Source organism: Oryza sativa, chromosome 6, assembly GCF_034140825.1.
Source record: "Oryza sativa Japonica Group chromosome 6, ASM3414082v1".
Classification (NCBI taxonomy): domain Eukaryota; kingdom Viridiplantae; phylum Streptophyta; class Magnoliopsida; order Poales; family Poaceae; genus Oryza; species Oryza sativa.
Window position 1 is genome coordinate 27740095 of NC_089040.1, and position 19748 is coordinate 27759842.

The following is a 19748-nucleotide window of genomic DNA, read 5'->3' on the forward strand; positions in this document are numbered from 1 at the left end:
GATCAAGGTGCTCCATATTGTCCCGTGGATTACATCATGTTTTAAATAGTACATGTTGTTGCACCAATAAAAATTAATCTTAGGGCCCCATCGTTTCGCTTATTTAGGGAATAAGCGAAACGGCATATTTGCAAACGAAAATAATTTATGAATAAAATTTTTTATATACATGTTCTTAGCAATCTAACAGCAAAAACTGAAAAATAAACTTCGATGAAAAAACCTCATAATCAACTTCAAATTTACGGTTGAAAATTCAAATTTTAGCTGATAATTATAAGCATAAGTAAAAAAGATGATGCCATTAGATAATTGCATGCAACGCAATAAACGATGCCCATTTACTCTTTATACAAATAAATAAAGAAATAATTATTAGAGGATAATTATTTTAAAAAAGAGAGTAATTCTTTTGTTTATATCATTAAATATTTATCGCAGACTCAGCCATCCGTTTCTAAGGGTGCCTTTAGAAGGTTGGGTTCGAACTCTTTGTTTTCTACGCACACGATTCCTAAACTATTAAACAATATGTTTTTTTAAAAAACTTTTGTATAGAAAATTTACTTTAAAAACTATATTAATTCATCTTTTAAATTTAAAATAATAATACTTAATTAATCGTATACCCAAATAACTCATCTTATTTTACATGTCTTCTTAATTTTCTCATTTCCTAAGTTCACGAGTTGGTGATGAGATTGGCCAACTCCCTTGAATCTTCCAGTGGCAAAGGATGGGGATGTGGAATTGGAATTGAGATTTGGATGGGATGGCCGGATGGGAATGGGATATTGGGATGGGATGCCACACCCCCCAAAAATTCCAACTCCATTCATTCGTGTTGCTAAGGCCCTGTTTAGCCGTGTTACACCAAATGTTTAGACAAAACATAGATAAAATAAAAAACTAATTACACAGATTGACTGTAAATTGCGAGACGAATCTTTTAAACCTAATTGCTTCATGATTTGATAATATAATGCTATAGTAAACATTTGCTAATGACGGATTAATTAGGTTTAATAAATTCGTCTCGTGGTTTACAGGCGGAATCTGTAATTTATTTTATTATTAATCGATATTTATTCAAATATATGTTCGTATATCCGATATGACACTCTAAAACTTTTCACCCCTGAATCACTTTCACCCCTGAATCAAAACACAGCCGAGCCTATATATGACAATTCCGCAGTGGCTGGGAACAAAACATTCTTTCTTCACCATCTTATTGGTAAGTACTTTGCCTTAGTGAACGAAATGAAATGGGGTTTGAATTATTTTTCTTTTCTTTTTCCCCACTTTGTTCATTCATTCAGTAGTGCTGTCGACGTCATCGATCTTCACCACTTTTTTCTCGTTTGTTCAAAACCTCGTGCAAATATTTGCAAATATACTAGTGGTACATGAAGAATCTAATACTACTGCTAGTAGGAGTAATTAATTAAATATGGGTGGTATTTAAGTTTTACAGAGACGCACGCTCCATTCCTCCGTCCTCTGCTCCTCTGACAAGATAGAATTGAGATGCAGAGATGGACAGCGGGGGTGAAAAGACCATTTAGCCCCCGATTCGGAGTCACTGACAGGTGGGTCCCGTGCCAAGGCAGTGCCTGTGTGATTTCGCCCGTGGATGGGCGTCAGCAGTGAGCAGCGGGAAGCATCGTCACGTGCTTCTGCCAGGTGGGCCCGCGTGGGTGGAGGGGTCTCACTGACAGGTGGGCCCGGAAAAAGCGGGGTCCCCGGCGATGCGACGCGCCACCGGCGAGCGGCAGCGGCGGCGGCGGGGAGTTCAGGCGTAGAGGACCTGAGCGTTGCACGGGGCGAGGCCGGCGAACTCGGCGGGGCCCTTGACGACCTCCCAGTCCACCCTCTCGTCGTCGCCGCCGTGGATGGCCGGAGAAGGGGAGACCGTGCCTATGGCGACGTCGAGGCCGGCGCCCACCACGTATATCCGCCGCCTGCCGCCGCTGCCGACCTCCTCGACCTCGCCGGAGACGACGTGGGGGCGCCTCACCTCGGGGGGCACCCCGCTCCCGGCGACCATCCTCCACTCGTCCCGCGGCTCGTCGTACCGCTTCAGCCTCCACTCGCCGTACTCCGCCACGATGTACATCCGGCCGCCGGCGACGGCGCAGGAGCCCGTCCACCCTTCCCGCATCCCGCGCGCCATCTCCGACCACGAGTCCGACGCCGCGTCGTACACCGCGCCGCGCGGCGCCCGCTCGAACGGCCACGCCCACCCTTCCGTCACGTACAGCTTCCCCCCCGACGCCGCGGCGTCGTACCTCGCCACGGCCGCGCCACGCCGGGCCGCCGCGGGGGCCCACCTCCCTTCCTCCGGGTCGAACACCTCCGCCTCCCCGTCCTCCCCGGCCACCACCAACCTCCCCCCCACCTCCCCCGCCGCCATGTACCCCCTCGCCGTGCCCATCCCCGCCGCCTCCTCCCACCCGTTCCTCGCCGCGCTGTACACCGCGACGCTCCTCACGGCCTTGTCGCCGCCTTCCACCACGCCCCCAATCACATAGATCTCACCTCGGCGTGGTAACCCCACCACCGCGAACGACCCAGCCGCGGCGGCGCCACCGGGCACGGGCGGCAGCAGCAACCACCTCCTCGAGAACGGGTCGAGCGCCTGGCACTGGAGCCGCCGGGAGGCCGGGTCGAACGCAAACGCAAACAGGAACGGCAGCGACAGCGACACCGACGCCGCGGCCGCGGACGGGAACTTGGCCGGGGAGACGGTGAGGAAGCGGTTCCAGGTGGAGGAGACGGTGCGGAAGAGGCGGTGGTAGAGGAACGGCAGGTGGAGGAGGCACTTCTCGGCGACCTCCTCGGGGAGGCCGGGGATGAGCTCCATGACCTCCTCGCCGCCGCCGCCGCCGACCTCGTCGCCGGCGACTTCGAGCACCTGCTGCTTGCTCATCGACGACGAGAAGCTCATGGTGGTGGGTTTCGTGGGGATGGATTAAATGATTAATTGGGCGCGATTTTAATTAATTCGGGTGGTGGTGTATTTTGGGGGGGAAATTTTTAGGGGAGTTTGTGGATGATGGGGAGGGAGAGGGAGAGTGGTGGGGAATTTATAGGGGTTGGGTCTGCGAGTGGAGGGGAGCGGGTGCGCCCCGGGAGCCGTGGCTTTGCTGGCTGGCTGGCTCGTTTCATCCGCTCAGGCTCGCTCAGGACTCTCAGGTCTCAGCTATTCAGAATTTTCGGATCTGGTGTAGATTTACGCCCACAAACCGTACGGCCTTTTATTTAGGGATGTACTCCCTCCGTCCCATAATATAGCAATCTAGTACCAGATTAGACACATCCGGTACGAGCTATATTATGGGACGGAGGAAGTAAATGGGTTAGTCCCGCTACTCGCATAAAAACCTGGTTGCTAGTTTATTTTTTATATGGTAATATAAAATTTAGAAGAAAAAATGAACTAGAAATGAGATAAGCAAGCTAAAAAAATTCGCTTACCCGCTCTGCTTGCGTCCCTATTTTTAATCCCCCGTTGGATAAAACCATGACGGTATGATCTTTGTGCCAATGAAAAACTGTCTAACGATGGTTAAGGGCTTATTCCGAATGCAGGGTTGAAAAAACATAGGAATGTGATAGAAATACACGTGTAAAACAGAGGATTAAAAAACCCAGGAATGATATATAAACATGTGTTCGGATAGAGTGTTGGAAAACCATAGAAAGAAAAAACATAGGAGTTTTTAAAGAATTTACCCACTGACTAAAATCTTCATGTGCCAGAGACTCAGAGGAGGGAAGCTTGTGAAGATTAGTTCGTTGATTGCCTCGTTTCCCATGCATAGGAAAAATAAAAAGAGCTCGGAGTGAATTGTTAGTTTTCTTGTGGAATGGATGGCCAAGGAAATTTTCCTTCGGATTCCTCCGATTTTTCTACAGGTGATTCCTCTGATCAGAATGCTGCTACAGTACCTAAAATCCATAGGAATGCAAATTCTATGTATTTCCTGAGTTTATCCTCCGATCCGAATAAGCTCTAAGGTTATAAAAAAAAACTAGTTGGTAGCTAGTTTTTTAAAAATGAGAGAAGTTGTTAAATCTATTTTTTTTGTTTTTCATTTATTTTATGAATTTTGTAACTATATCTTCTCAAAATTTGGTTAAAAAGCAGACTATTTGAGGAGCTTCTCTGATTATGAAGGAGTTGCAACTAATATAAGCTCTCCAAACAAGTCAAATATATGACATGCAAAAGTTTGAAAAACGTAAAATGTTTAATTATTTTTAGAGGGTTGCTATGTATCACCCCATCGCCAAAAATAGTGCCAAACCGAATGTCCACCAAGTGAGAAAGGGCTAATCACGGTAAGTATCCTACTATCTATAAAGACAAGGTTAATTGTGGACCATTGCGGTAGTTGCTAGCTTTGCTAATGCTTTGATAGTAAAAGGAGGCTATTCTGGGTGTTCTACTCTCACATCTTTACCTTAGATTTTTGTGGTAAATCTCTCTATATTGCGATGTGAGCTAACATGTCACGAAAGAAGTTGGTTTTCACATAAGCCACCATCAAATGTGTGGACGATGTCCCTTTGGACCAAAGCTATTCCGCATTCATGTTGCAACCCTGTTGCCTATTGGAAACACTTAATTCGTAAAAGAATAATGTGATGCTTGTTTACATCGTAGCCAATATAAAACTCATCGAAACATTGGTCCTTTGTTCTAAAAAAAAAGAAAAAGAAAAGGAAACACTGGTCCTCCCTCCGTCTTTCACTTATTAGGCGGTGTTCTAAGGTGATGATTGAGAACCTTCACTCTTGGAAGGAAAAATGGAGTGATGGATTAACGCATAATTAATTAAGTATTAGCTTAAAAACTTTTAAAATTAATTAATATGATTTTTTTTAAAAATAGCTTTCCTGTAGAACTTTTTTAAAAAAATATCGTTTAGCGGTTTGGAAAACGAGCGAGAGTTGGAAAAGAAAGAAAATAACATGTCCTTAAAGTGTTCAATTCTTGTCGTAAAATAGAACTACTTTAAATGTACTTGGGGTGTTTGTAGCACTGGTGAAGAAACCATCTTTCGTCGGTCGGGCTATTTCCACAATAGTCCCGGTTGCAATAAAAACCAGGACTAAAGATGAAAAGGGTAACAAACATATTTGATCTTTAGTCCCGGTTCAAATGTTGTCAGGGCTTGTCAGGCCTCCCCAAGATCTTTAGTCCCGGTTGGTAACATCGTAACTTTAGTCCCGGTTGGTAATACCAACCGGGACTAAAGATCCAGATCTATTTATAGTCCTGATTGATAACACTAACCGGAATAAAAGATCAGCATGCGCAACATGGGCGGCGGAGAGTTCGAGGCCAGATCGAAGAGGAGGAGGAGCAGTTAATATATTCTATCTCCTCCCTGGCCTTATCTCTTCCTCCTCCATATCTCTTCCTCTTCCTCCTCCTCTCCTTTTAACTTCTCTCCTCTAACTTCTCTCCTCCTTTTCCTCTTTCTCCTCTACGAGCGCCGGCGGGCGGAGGGCCTGGTGGCCGGCGGCGTGCCGGCGCGGCGGCGCGGAGGCCCGGGCGGCGCGGCGCTAGGCGGTGCGGCGGCACAGCGGCCCGGGCAGCCTCTCGGGCGGCGCGGCGCTAGGCGGTGCGGCGGCGCGGCGGCCCGGGCGGCCTCGCGGGCGGGGGGCCGCGCCCCGCGGCGACGGGCAGGCGGCCGGCGGGGCCACGCCTTCCGGCGGCGGCGCCCCGCGGTGACGGGCAGGTGGCCGACGGCCGGTTAGGCCGCGCCCGGCGGCAACGAGCGGCCGTTTTTTTTATATAATCTGTGATTATTGAGATGTATAATTTTTTGTGATTCATTGGACATTTGTATATATCTGAGATGTATAATCTGTGATGTATTTGATTTGTTTTGTATTGTTTAGGATTTGGGATGTATTTGATTTGTGTGTATGAGTAACTTTAAGATTTCTGATGTGGAGTTGAGATGTTATTTGATTTGGGGATTTGGGGATGTGCATGCCACTCGATTCGGGAGAAAATAAAAAAGAAAATAAAAGAAAAGGGGACCATCTGGACTGCCCGCTACTCTCTCTTTAGTCCCGGTTGATAAGAACAACCGGGACTAAAGATCTCTCTTTTTTACTCCTGGTTGTTGTTATCAATCGGGACTAAAGATCAATCTTTAGTCCCGGTTATTTCAACCGGGACTAAAGATACCCATCTTTAGTCCCGGATTGCTACTTCCAATTGGAAACCCGGGATTAAAAGGGGGTTACCAACCGGGAGTAAAGAAGGTTTCTCCACCAGTGTAGCGATAAAATGTTCGAAATGCTTCTCATCTCATCAGCCAATCCCAACAACTGGGACAATTAACAAAGGGTAATTTTATCTTTTTACCTTTTACCTTAATCTTCGTGAAAAACTCTAGTATATAAATAGGTAAATAGCTATATTTTGGGGTGAAATGAGCAATAAAAAGATTAGTCATGCAAAGATTCTTGCTATACAAATTTGGTTTGTTGCCAAATTCTAATAATAGTAATTTTTTACTAAGTAACAAACCAAATGACGCTAAGTCATAGCGTTATCAAATTTTGGTACGGCTACTTTAGGGAACAAACAAAATAGTCCCAACTCCTCCTTCATACTACTTTTTTAGAGGAGTCCCAACTTATTGGTTCATGCTAAGTTTAAGAGATAAAGGCCTGGTTTAGTTCCCAATATTTTCTTCAAACTTCTAGCTTTTTCATTACATCAAAACTTTTCTACACACATAAATTTTTAATTTTTTCATCATATCATTCTAATTTCAATTAAACTCGTGAACTAACCACACCCAAAACGGAGAGATGGGCAAGGATGATGTTCCCATAATGCTAGCTTTGGCGCGCATGGGAAGATTGCGCGGATGGACGGTGTGGACCACCGCGGAGGTACACACACCATCATCGCTGTTATCCGACGGCCGCGGGAGGTGGTGGGCCCGCCGTGAAAGCCCAGTGGGCCTGGTGGGCCCACACCGAGCGTGTCCCTGAAGGAAAATTATTTTAAAAAAAAACTTTTCTGGTTGGTTGCGGCTGTGCCTGCGATTCATTTTTTCCTTCGTTTCCTACGGCTTTTTTTTGTTCGTGTCGCTTGATTAGAGCATGTTTAAGGTACTCCATCCATCCCAAAATATTTAACGCCGTTGATTTTTTTAAAAAAATTTAACCGTTTGTCTTATTCAAAAAATTTAAGTAATTATTAATTCTTTTCCTATCATTTGATTTATTGTTAACTATACTTTTACGTCTATATATAGTTTTACACATTTCACAAAAGTTTTTGAACAAGACGAACGGTCAAACATATTTAAAAAAGTTAACGGCGTCAAATATTTGGGAAATGAGGGAGTATAACAGTAGACTATAAGTCAGCTAAATACTGAGGTGTAGGAGAAAAGAGAGGAGGGAGAGGAGAAGCGGGCTGTAAACTTACAACCGGCTTGGACGCAAGAACCAAAAAACTCTGTGAGCCATGTATTAATTGTAAAGAGATAACTGGGTAGGCTGAGAGAAGGCTAAAAAAAACCTTATAGCCAACATATCGGCTGTATTATTAGCCTTGCTTAGTTGTATAGCTAACTTCTAGCTTCAAATAATTAATAGTCAATTTAATAGCCAATCCATACAATAATTATCTATAAACATATCTAATACACTATTAATACCTGGTCATACATGTCATACACACGTAGCATTTTGGAGTCTGTGCTGCTGTAAATCTATAGATTGATACTCTATTTTTTTTTGTAAATTTCACAAAACTATAGATACTTTGACTAAATTATCGCAAATCTACAGATTTAAGGTCATATATCATAGAATTACAGATTTAGCAACAAATTTATCACAAAACTACATGTTTAAGACTAAGTATCACAAAACTACATATCTAACAATAAAATTATCACTAAACTACATATTTTGGGGTTTGAATTCTTTGCACTAATGTTATATTTGAGTTGTAAATATCCAAGTTTTATGACTAAATTGATATTAAACCTATAGTTTTTTTTGATAATTTTGTTACTAAACCTATAGTTTTGTGATATTTTACTTTAAATATGTAGTTTTGTGATAAAATTAATGTTAAATCTGTAGTTTTGTGATACATCATGTTAAATCTGTAGTTTTGTGATAATTTGACCAAATTACATGTAGTGTGAAATTTACTTTTTTTTTCTTTTCTCTCCGCGATGCTATTGTACCTACTGCTCAGAAGGCCGTAGCGCACACACCGGCAGTACACCGCCACTCCTCCTCGGCTTTCCCACCCACGATTCCTCGCGGTCTCGCCACCATGTTTCGCGAACTCGACTTCGCAACAAGCGTTGCGCCACGCCGCGCCACCGACCTCTCTCTCCCGTACCGATGCGCGCGGTCGCGGGTTGGTTGACACGACGCGGGCGCGGGCGCGACGCCCCGTGGTGGTGGGCGATCGATGTGGAGCGCGCGACACGAGCATTGTTTTGCTCGCGCGCGCGAGCAGCCGTCCCCGTCTCGCCACCACGGCCACGGCGCAGCGGATGCAATGCATGGCGGCGACATGCATGGCGCTGCGCGCGAGGGGAGGTGCATGAATCTAGTGGAAGGTCTCTCTGGTTTACGGCGGCTTCGCTCTGTTTTCACATGAATATAGGAGTAAATCAGGAATGCAGAGTGTGCCGATGCAGTTTCCTATGGTACGAAAAACTATTGAAGTATGTCCCTGAAGAAAAGTGTGAAGACAGAGAATCTGTTTAAGGGCATGAACATGCCATGTGTGTATTATATCGGTGACAACGACGATTGTCCCGTTATCATTGGATGGGTATAAAGTAGTTAATCTGCAGCATATACTCTCCCTCGGTTGAAAATACTCGCGTCTGCAGCACTTTTTTTTCTCAATATTTCTTCTTTTTAAGAAACACAATATAAACACAGTCACTTAGACGCTTGCACATCGTTATGAGCATCTCCAAAATACTGGGTCATTGTATCTTTCACAAAGTCATAACGATCAACTCGCTATTGATAGATATATTGCCTACCCCTAAATAAATAATTAGATGTAAATGTAGGTATAATGTTAAGTTTAGAACTTGAATTCGATGTATTGTTGTTTAGAAAAATCTATCCAGTTAAGATACTTTCACTACGTTTTCTTTTTCTTTTTCACGACGGTTTTCACTTATAAAGTTTTGCTTTATTTTAACTCTTCTACTATACATATCAGATCCGATCCATTAATTCTTCTAGTAATGTATGAGGGCACTTCCAAATTTCATAGCAACCTTTTGAGATCTTGTGCTGCTTCAAAATGTGCCCATAATTTTTCCATGATGCCAGTGCACATTTGACATTTTAGTGTGTGGCTGTGTGCTGATTGAGTAGTACATTAATGCTGGCACATTTCGTCAGTTTTTTTTTAAGTGAACAGATTGCTCGATAGAGATATTTCAATCGTTTTTTTTCCCTAATGTGGTTGACTACCACGACGTGTTGGATCCATCAATATAAAAATCACATGGATTACGTCCAAACCTAGCAAAGTCAATGAGTTAAAAAATATAGACCTTATTGCACCGTCATGTGGAGCTGAAAAATAGATTTATCCTATATCTGAGCATGAGAGCTACACGCAAATTATACCCCGAGTGTTGAGGGAACAGAACACATCGCACTGCTTCTAAAACATCTTACAAAAACATTACTTTTATTTTGTCGATATATTTGGTGATATCGATCTTTGATGTAGGAACGACTAGCTAGGATATGTTTAGGATGGGAGTTAAACACTTGGAATTGGTTTTTAGGGATGGTTTGTGGGATCTTTTTCCACTTCTGATGCAAACTAAGAACACGCAAGATAATGATTAGTTGGTTTGGACAGAAATACAAAGTTGGGCTCAAACCGATCTCCAAATAAACAAATGGAGCAATTGCGACTCGGTGGAACACCGGTGGAACCTTGTGGTAGACTCTCCCAACAACCCCCGCATCACACTGCATACCCTGGTGATCTTGGTCTCCTGGGAAAGAAATCTGGTGTGAGCGAAATGCAGGAATTTTTTGAAACGCTGCCGGCATCCATCCTCGCCAAGATCAGGGAGAAGGTCGGGCATGGGTCAAAGCAGGAGCCTTTAAGCTTCAAGATATCGAAATTTTGGGAGATATCACATAACCATCACTTTTTGCAGGCTTAGTTCTCTTTTAAACTAGCCATGTACATATTTCTGTCGCTCTGTATTTTCTCTATCTCTATCAATATACAAGGCAAAGCTTTTGCCCTCATTTAAAAAAAATAATTAGTTGTTCTATCATAATTTGTCATGACAAGCCGCGGCGGTTCCACGTACAACCAGAGGCGGATCTAGGACATTAATAGAGGGAGGGCTTTTCTCCTTCTTCCTCCAGCCCCCATACTTTTCCTTTTCTTCCTTTTCTTCCTCTTCTTCCCCCTCCCATTTCCTCTTCTTTCACCATTCAGCGAAGTAGGGGGGTTTTATATCTGCCTCTACGTACAGCTACTCAGGTGCACAGGACACATGGTAGATTGAAATTCTTACTGTGTTGGCCCATTTAGACACATGAATAAAGCACTGGAGTATTAGTTTTGTAAGAACATCATGTAATTTTTTCTAGATTTACCCCAATAAAAATTGAAGGAGTCTCTCCCTATCCCCTTTTTCCCCCTAAAGTGTTCCGCAACTAGAATATAATGAACTCAATATGTATATAAGAACCAGCAATAATCACAAAATATTTTAAGCCAGTATGAATAATGAAGTATTCTAGGTTCTAAACACATTACCTGGCATGCTTATCAAAATATTTCTCCAAGAAATATTTATAACAGGAAAAATAACTTTAGGATACAACTGCCTCATAAGTTTTAATACCGATGCGACTTATAAGTCAAAATTCGAAAAATGCCATGTACAACCATTTAAAGATTAAAAATTACTGGGTCAACCCGAGAAAGGTGTCTAGCAATAACAATGCAAGTGGGTCAACCCGTCTGGAATTTTCACCTATTGATCATTTTAGAAAACTTATTTTACAGATAGACCCCTAAAAAAGTTACCCAATCTGTCCCAAAATATAGCAACTTTTGGCTATGAACCTAAACACATAGTTGTCTAGATTCATAGCTAAAAATGCTTATATTTTGGGACGGATGTAGTATACTAGAAATGATCCTTTTCGCGAAACCAACATTGTCGACGTTTGATGTCTCGACTACGGTATTTGGACAGTATGGAGATCGTCGGTGCTAGGATATACGCGAGACTGAGGTAAAAGAGATGGAGACAGTGATTTTTATACAGGTTCGGGCCCCTGAATTATCAGGTAATAACCCTACATCCTGTTGGCCGAAGCTGGTATTGCTCTTTATTCACCATAATCACACCAGTACAATATGTGGGGTAGCCTATCTAACTGTTGTCGACATGGCGGTCTGAAGGTCTGACTCGTAGTCGACAACAGGGTAGCCTTCCACCTCGAATCCGTGACCGGCGAGATCAGAGATAGCGCTTTCGTATCTCCTGACAGTATCCGGAGACAATGTAGGGGAATAGCCATGCCTATCCCTGAAGTCGATATCCGGCGGCATGTTTTGGCGTATGTAAGCTTCTATGTTGTGGCTTCTATGTTGATTGTGTTGGGAGTTGATTGTCTCGTGGTGGGTGTCCCTCTGTCCTCCTAGGGGGGCTTGTATTTATACCCATAGGTGTCCCCTTGTCCAAGTAGAACTAGGGAAACCAATATGGATACAATCCGAGTAGTCCTTGTCTTTTCCATGTAGAACTCTGGTTGTCTTTCCTTATCCGGAACTCCTCCTATATCCGAAGGTTGCTTCCATATAGAACATGGTATGTGGTGGATCTTGCCGAGATTTAGTCAACTACTATTAGGTATGTGGTATCCATAACCCTGACAGTATCCCCCGACTTCAATGCAAATGAACGAATTCATATTCTCAACTGCGCGCAGACATTGGAGTAACTGTTATCGAGCTCATGTGACCGTTCTCGGTGAGTTTAGAGATAACGTTGGACTTCCTTTGTCAGCCTCGTGCGGGCACCGAAAGGGTTTGTCTAAGTCAATCTCTGATGTCGACCGAGAAAGTACAGAGCGTACGACTAAGTCTCCCGTCTTGCTGTAATCGAGAATTCAGATTGAAGTCAAGAAATTTTATCTCGGCGGGTACACCATTTCTTCATTCCGTATTCCTTGTCGAGATCCAGCAACCGTTCTCAAGCGATCGAGAAGGCGTAGAGTCTGCGACGGAGCCTTGTCAACATTGGTCGTACTGGCCTTAGTCGATCTTGGTGTAGAACCATAGAGACATGGAGTCTTCGTCAATGTCGAATAAAATTTTCCTGAAATCAATACTCAGAAAATAATATCAAATAGAAATAGCCCCCGAGCGAATGCTCAAAGGGTGACATGCTATAATATGTATGGAAAACTAAAAATGAATTAATTTTACCGACCAATGTTTTGTGTATGAGCGTCTTCTCTCTTACCGACTTCGATCAGTCAGTTTGTAGAGTCATACACTCTCCCTAGCTCCCAGCCTTATCGTCGGAGAATCGTTCTCGGAGGATAAGGCTCTTGGACCCTTGACCTGCCTTGGTTGAACAAGCACTGATCCTAGCCCCCAGCCGTGAAGTTGGAAAGTTAATTTTCGATTACACGGCTTGGTTAATACGCACGGCGAGAACTCTTACACGACCAGATCTTACATGGTCTTTCGTCTCTACAGGATCCGACAAGGCCTTATCGGCTCTGGGCGTCCCCAGCCGAAGATCCCTTAGGTTCCTCGGAGGCCTTGTCAAGACGGCGTAAAGGGACAGTAGGATAGGTTTCAACGCTAGGTGTCGTCGTGGTAAGGGATCTCTGGGTAAAACACTTGGCGATATTGTGTACCTGCTACCAACTTTGTTGAAGTAGAGGTAGTAGGAGAAATCGCTACACCGCTGGTCGAGGACCAGGCAGTAGTCGTAACTCGACCACTAGAAGTGGAAATAGTGGGAGAAACGCTACATCGCTGGTCGAGGACCAGACAGTAGTCGTAACTTGATCACTTGAAGTAGAAGTAGTGGGAGAAACGCTACATCGCTAGTCGAGGACTAGGTAGTAGTCATAACTCGACCACTTAAAGTGGAAGTAGTGGGAGAAACGCTACATCGCTGGTCGAGGACCAGGCAGTAGTCGTAACTCGACCACTTAAAGTGAGGCGAGAGAGATCACTACATTTTACTGGTTCGAGAACCAGGAGTAGGAGTCTCTTAATCACCTATAGGGGCACTAAAGTTGGTTTATTACATGTGCATATCATGTGGCCAGCATGACTCACATACCCAACTTATAGCATATCCGAATGTCCGCTCGCAATCATATCAGGTGATCAAGCTGACGGCGTTTGCAAGGAATTATCCGTTAACAACCTTTTCTCGAGTAGTCCAGCTATGGCCGGTGCTATGAGATAGGTCGTCGGTCTTCGTTGGTAGGTTGGGTGCGATAACTCCGCATTTTTCGAGAATGTTCTCGATAATAGAGTATACTCGACCATAACCTACTCGAGTGCCCAATTGTTCCTGAAAAATATTTTCTAGAAGGCAAGATATATAGTAGATAATATCGAGTATGTACTCAAAAAACTGCATGGATCTTCTAGTATTATCAGGACATAACGAGCAGATGTAATTATCAGACATTATGTAAACCGTAAATAAGCATGATTTATACATAAGAGAACGGAGTGAGCCCCCGGCGTTAGACCATAGTTGGCCTTTCGTCGGAAGTACTCGCACAACGGATATTGTATAAGAAGCATGCTATAGGTAAATATAATAAATTATTGATCTGACAATACTGTATGATCTGAAAAGTAGGTACGGTAAATTATGTATAAAATATTGCGTACCTTTATAGATACATGCCGGATGTATCTACGGAATTAGTAGATTAATTAAAAATCAATCTTACTAATTACCTTATTTGACTTGCATACGCTGAACACCCATCACACGTGGTTCCCGAGATGATACACGTGTACTGTAGGGAGAGTCCACCAATCCGATCAGTGCATGGTCTTATGTGCTGATGTCATGCATGCTCCAAATCGGTTAGATGAGCTCCTGGCAAAACTCGGTCACGTCGACGCTCCCGTGCTCGGCTTGGACTCGGCCAACCGACGCCTCACACCAATTTGATGCCGTATAGATCTTGGGTTGACTCTCCGCGGCGACGATTTCTTGAAGCTTGGTCGATCTCGCCGGATCAATTAGTTGATGACAATGATTCCAATATCGTCGGGAGACGTACTCTGGCCGGGTTGGATCTCCCTATAGCTGAAGTCGTCGAGTAGCTTGTTGTTGGAGAATCTATCTTTTGAACCCATCTCGTCGAAATCCTGAAGCACCAAAATCCCCCTACCTGGCGCGCCACTGTCGACGTTTGATGTCTCGACTACGGTATTTGGACAGTATAGGGATCGTCGGTGCTAGGATATACGCGAGACTGAGGTAAAAAAGATGGAGACAGTGATTTTTATATAGGTTCGGGCCCCTGAATTGTCAGGTAATAACCCTACATCCTGTTGGCCGAAGCTGGTATTGCTCTTTATTCACCATAATCACACCAGTACAATATGTGGGGTAGCCTATCTAACTATTGTCGACATGGCGGTCTGAAGGTCTGACTCGTAGTCGACAACAGGGTAGCCTTCCACCTCGAATCCGTGCCCGGCGAGATCAGAGATAGCGCTTTCGTATCTCCTGACAGTATCCGGAGACACCGTAGGAGAATAGCCATGCCTATCCCTGAAGTCGATATCCGGCGGCGTGTTTTGGCGTATGTAGGCTTTTATGTTGTGGCTTCTATGTTGATTGTGTTGGGAGTTGATTGTCTCGTGGTGGGTGTCCCTCTGTCCTCCTAGGGGGGCTTGTATTTATACCCATAGGTGTCCCCTTGTCCAAGTAGAACTAGGGAAACCAATATGGATACAATCCGAGTAGTCCTTGTCGTTTCCATGTAGAACTCTGGTTGTCTTTCCTTATCCGGAACTCCTCATATATCCGAAGGTTGCTTCCGTATAGGACATGGTATGTGGTGGATCCTGCCGAGATTTAGTCAACTATTATTAGGTATGTGGTATCCATAACCCTAACAAACATCATTGGCACCGTGGTTCAGCATGATGGTGCAGTCCCTCTAACCCCCGATGAAAACTAAGTCACTAATGTTAAGGGGGCGGCTAGCCAATATCATTGGCGCCGAGGACCAATTTGTTTTTTTTAAAAAAATAACCTATTTGTAGCAGAAAAGAGTCCATTTGTAATTAAAAAAGGGAGTAGCTATATTTATGGCGCCATATTTTTCACCAAAAAATAGTCAGCATGTATTTACATTATATGTCTTAAAATTACATATGTAATTTTAGTGTACTTATAATGTATATACCAAAATTACACATGTAAGTTTCAAAATTACATATGTAAGTTTTAAAATTACATATATAATTGTAGTGTAAATATGATGTAATTATGGTGTAACTTACTACACGTATCTCATCCATCGGTCAAATCAGCATGTCCCTCATCAAACAACACACACGGAGTCAATTAACGAGGCAAAAGCTGTGGAAGAGCCGTAAAACGTGCGCGGATACAGCACATGAGCACGAATCTACGTGCCATCCTAAGGCCAAAAAATCGACGGCGATTGGACAGAAAATCTGTCGCCACAATTATAGCAAATCCGTTAAAAAATTACAAATAGGACCCTGGTTCCAGCGTCATTGGCATCAAGGGGGATGGTGCCGACGTTACTTTTTAGTTACAAAATAAAAAGAACCTATTTATTTATAAATACTTTTTAATTATAAATAGGTTCTTTTTTTTTCAAATTAGTACTCATCGTCAACAACATTGATGCCGTCTTCTTTCATATTAGTGACTTAGCTTTCACCAAGGGGATGGTGTCAACATTACTGGTGCCATCATATTGGACCACGACGTCGATAAAATTGGTGCTGCAAAAAGATCTATTCCTATAATAATTAATTTTTAGGATCTATTTATAAAATAAGTTTTTTAAAAGAAGTAAGAGGTAAAAAGTCTAGGTCAACTTATAAAATAAGTTTTGTGGATTAGTCCACTTATTCTTACCTGTAATGGTGATCAATGTTACTGCAGACACGTCTCACTGAGTCGTATATTTGATTGTCAGAATAGTTGTTCGAAGATCCTTATTATTTTCCTCCAGTGATCTATTCAATCTACAGTGAAAATAAAGCATCAAAATATCGCCATCAGATTACGACTAGCTGCAATTTGTCTCGCGAACATCGATCAATCACCCACCCAGCCCAAGTGAATCAACAAATTTAACCGAGCAAAAAACGAGCGAAGCAAAGCTCGCGTACATGTCACAGGTGGATCGATTCTGCACTCCACTTGGGAGCAAGAAGACGAGACAGAGATGGACATATCCGATGCAAGATGCCAAGATGCGCGCCATTGGTGGGTCATCCGATCGGCAGGCGGCAGCAGAAGCTGGCGATCGATGAATGAAACCCCGCCGAATCTGACGCGCGGTGGTCCGATCCGGCCGCCGGCCGGCCATCACGGCGAAAACGATCGGTTTCGATGGACGTTTGTGAGGAAGACGAGTTGATCTCTCTCGCGCTCGCTGGAACACCGGCGTATATGCTGCCCATCCACCGATGTGTCGATGAGACGAGGGCAGTTGCGCGAAATTAGGCCGGCCATCGGCGTCTTGACGTCGATGTGTGCAGCGCGGTGAAAACCATGCGATACATATAGGCTTCTTTCTTTCCTTATTAAGATTGAGATATTATCCTAATTTTCGTTAACACATTTGTCAAACGGTTAAACAATATACAGTATTTGTAAAATTTTCTATATAACTTTTTTTAAAAAAATATTAAATAAATGTATTTTTCAAAAAAAAATTCAAACTTAATTTATTATACACCACTAGAGATAATGACGCGCGGAGTAACCGTACAATTACTACTACCGGGAGAGTACGTCCTACTACTAGTGCTAGCTCCATACAAAAGGACTGTAGTTTTGCACTGCTTACGTTTAACGTATCTATCTTATTTTGAAAATTTTTATGGGTAGTATTTTTATTATTATTAAATGATAAAACATAAATAATATTTAATGTATAATTTTTTATAAACTTTTTAAATAAAACGGACGATCAAACAGTAAATACATATACCCACAACTAAAATGGGCACGGACGTAGAAGTAGACAAGGATGAGCCGATGGGGAAACTGTAGCAGAGTAGTGCAGCCACTGTGCGTACGTCTGTTGTTGCGTTTGCGTTCCCTGTAGCGTAGGCGTGACAGGTACACATGACTACAGTGCGACCCCGGACCAACCCCCTCCCCCCTGCGCGCGTGCCCACGACTAACGGGAACACGACCACATACATGAACCAGCTAGCGCGCGCGCGCGACACTGCTTCGTACAGTTTCGTACAGTTTGGCTGATGCGCGGTGGTTGTTGCCGGTTTCCGTGACCTTCGTCACGCTACGCCCCCCTCCCCGCGCGCGCGCGTCAAAAGCAGCCGCACGTACGGCCGCCGACGCCGACACGCGAGCGACGTACGGCGAACTCGATCTCCACCGGTTGGTGGCGCGGAGCACTCGCGGCGGCGTACGTCGGGACCAACCGCGACGCGCTCGCTCGTCTTCCCCCGCTACTATTCCGGTATTTTTTCCCTGCACGTTTTCGTACCACCCGGCCATGCGTGACCGGGACGGATCAGGCTCCACCATCTATATAAGGCTGTGTTTAGTTTACACCAAAATTAAAAAAATTGGTTAAAATTAAAACGATGTGATGGAAAAGTTGAAAATTTATGTGTAGAAAAGGTTTGACGTGATGAAAAAGTTGGAAGTTTGAATAATTATTTTGGGACTAAACACGACCTAAAGATATATGACTTTGTTACTGACATATGAGACTGATGAAAATATGATGTTTTGAAGGCGGAGGATCTCAATCGGGCCGGGACGACCTCGCGAGTCGCCGCGGGGCCATGCTGATGGGCAAGAGTTTGTCTGTCATCCTCGGCGAGGGAAGAGTTGTGTGGCGTCGCTCCGGCCTCAGGCCCCTGCTTAGGGTCGTGTTTAGTTTCCCCTCGTTCTTAACTTTTCATCACATCATATCACATAAAACTTTTTTACACACCTAAACTTTTAACTTTTTTTTTAACTTTTAGCTTTCTTTAAACTTTCGACTTTTTTCAGAAACTAAACACACCCTATGAGTAGTAGCTTTCTGCTGTTGATGCGACAGCGCAGCGCAACCGGGCGCATGGGGTCAACGGCAGCGTGTGTCTATTGCAAACTGGCTGCCTGGCCTGGCATGGCCGGCCGCATTTTGTCCGCCATGTGTTCATGCATCTCGCTGTGCGTTTGCGTCCATTTTCGATCGATGATCAGCATGAGCCAACGGACATGTCACGTTTGCAAAAATCGCAACCATTCGAGAACCAGAGTTTAGCTGTACTACCACGCACTAGGGAACGGGACACAGCAGATCAGGCAGCGGTGTTGCTTTTCCGTAGGGCAACTGTTCTGTAGAAGACAGCTGAATAAAAAGGGAGAGTTTTTTTTTCCCTTCGGATTCAGACGAAACTGATCAATCTGATGTTCCCGTAATGAGACAATAGTTTTTAACCATAAGAAATTATCTAACATTAGACAGATTATCTTCATATGTTTCAATTAGCTTCACTTTTGATGCATGATACTTTAAAAAAACAACAGTACGCATTGAGGCTACACGCTTGGAATTGGTAGCCAAGAATTTTTTATTCTAATTTGGGATAGCGTATTACCTGGCCCGCACAGATTACGCGGTTAGCATCGTTATATTCTCTCATATAATAGCATATATGTATTCTCAATATATTATTCAAATATATTAAAATGACAACATAATTTAAAATTTTGTACTAACTTTACGAAACTACTAATGCGTAATATTCATATTTTATTTTATATACGTGTTAGTTATTAATTATTTTTAATATCAAATTTTAGTTATTTGTAAATTATATATATTCCTATATGGACTCTAGACTCATCTTTTAATATTTCTTTTTTTAATTTTGAATTTTCTGTAAATTGTATTTTTATATAGACTCTAGGCTCTTCTTTCAATATTGTTTATTTTTATTTCTAATTTTATTTATATGTGGACTCTAAACTCATCATTCAATATTCTTTAATTTTTAATTTCGAATTTTAGTTATTTGTAAATTGTATTTTTATACGGACTCTAAACTCTACTTTTAATTTTATTATGTTTATTCTGAATTTTAGTCAGTTTTAAATTCCTATATGGACTCTATACTCTACTTCTAATATTCCATATTTTTAATTCCGAATTTCTATTTTTTCTTAATTGTATTTCTTTTTTTTTGCGGGGGGTTAATTGTATTTCTATATGGAATTTATACTCTACTTCTAATATTCCTTATTTTTAATTCCAAATTTCTATTATTTCCTAATTGTATTTCTATATGGACTACATACTCTTCTTCTAATATTCCTTACCTTTTAATTCCGAATTCCAGTTATTTACAAATTGTATTTCTATATGGACTCTAGTCTCCTCTTCCAATATTCCTTATTTTTAAATTTCGAATTTCAACTATTTCTAAATTGTATTTC

General features: G+C 42.9%; 1 protein-coding gene across 1 annotated transcript; it reads right to left on the reverse strand.

Moving 5' to 3' along the window:
- Nucleotides 1–1255: 1255 nt before the first annotated feature.
- LOC4341715 (F-box protein AFR) lies at nucleotides 1256–3060 on the reverse strand. Its single transcript, XM_015788848.3, has one exon. It carries the CDS (start codon nucleotides 2948–2950, stop codon nucleotides 1796–1798), a length of 1155 nt encoding a protein of 384 aa, XP_015644334.1. The 5' UTR covers nucleotides 2951–3060; the 3' UTR covers nucleotides 1256–1795.
- Nucleotides 3061–19748: the final 16688 nt, after the last annotated feature.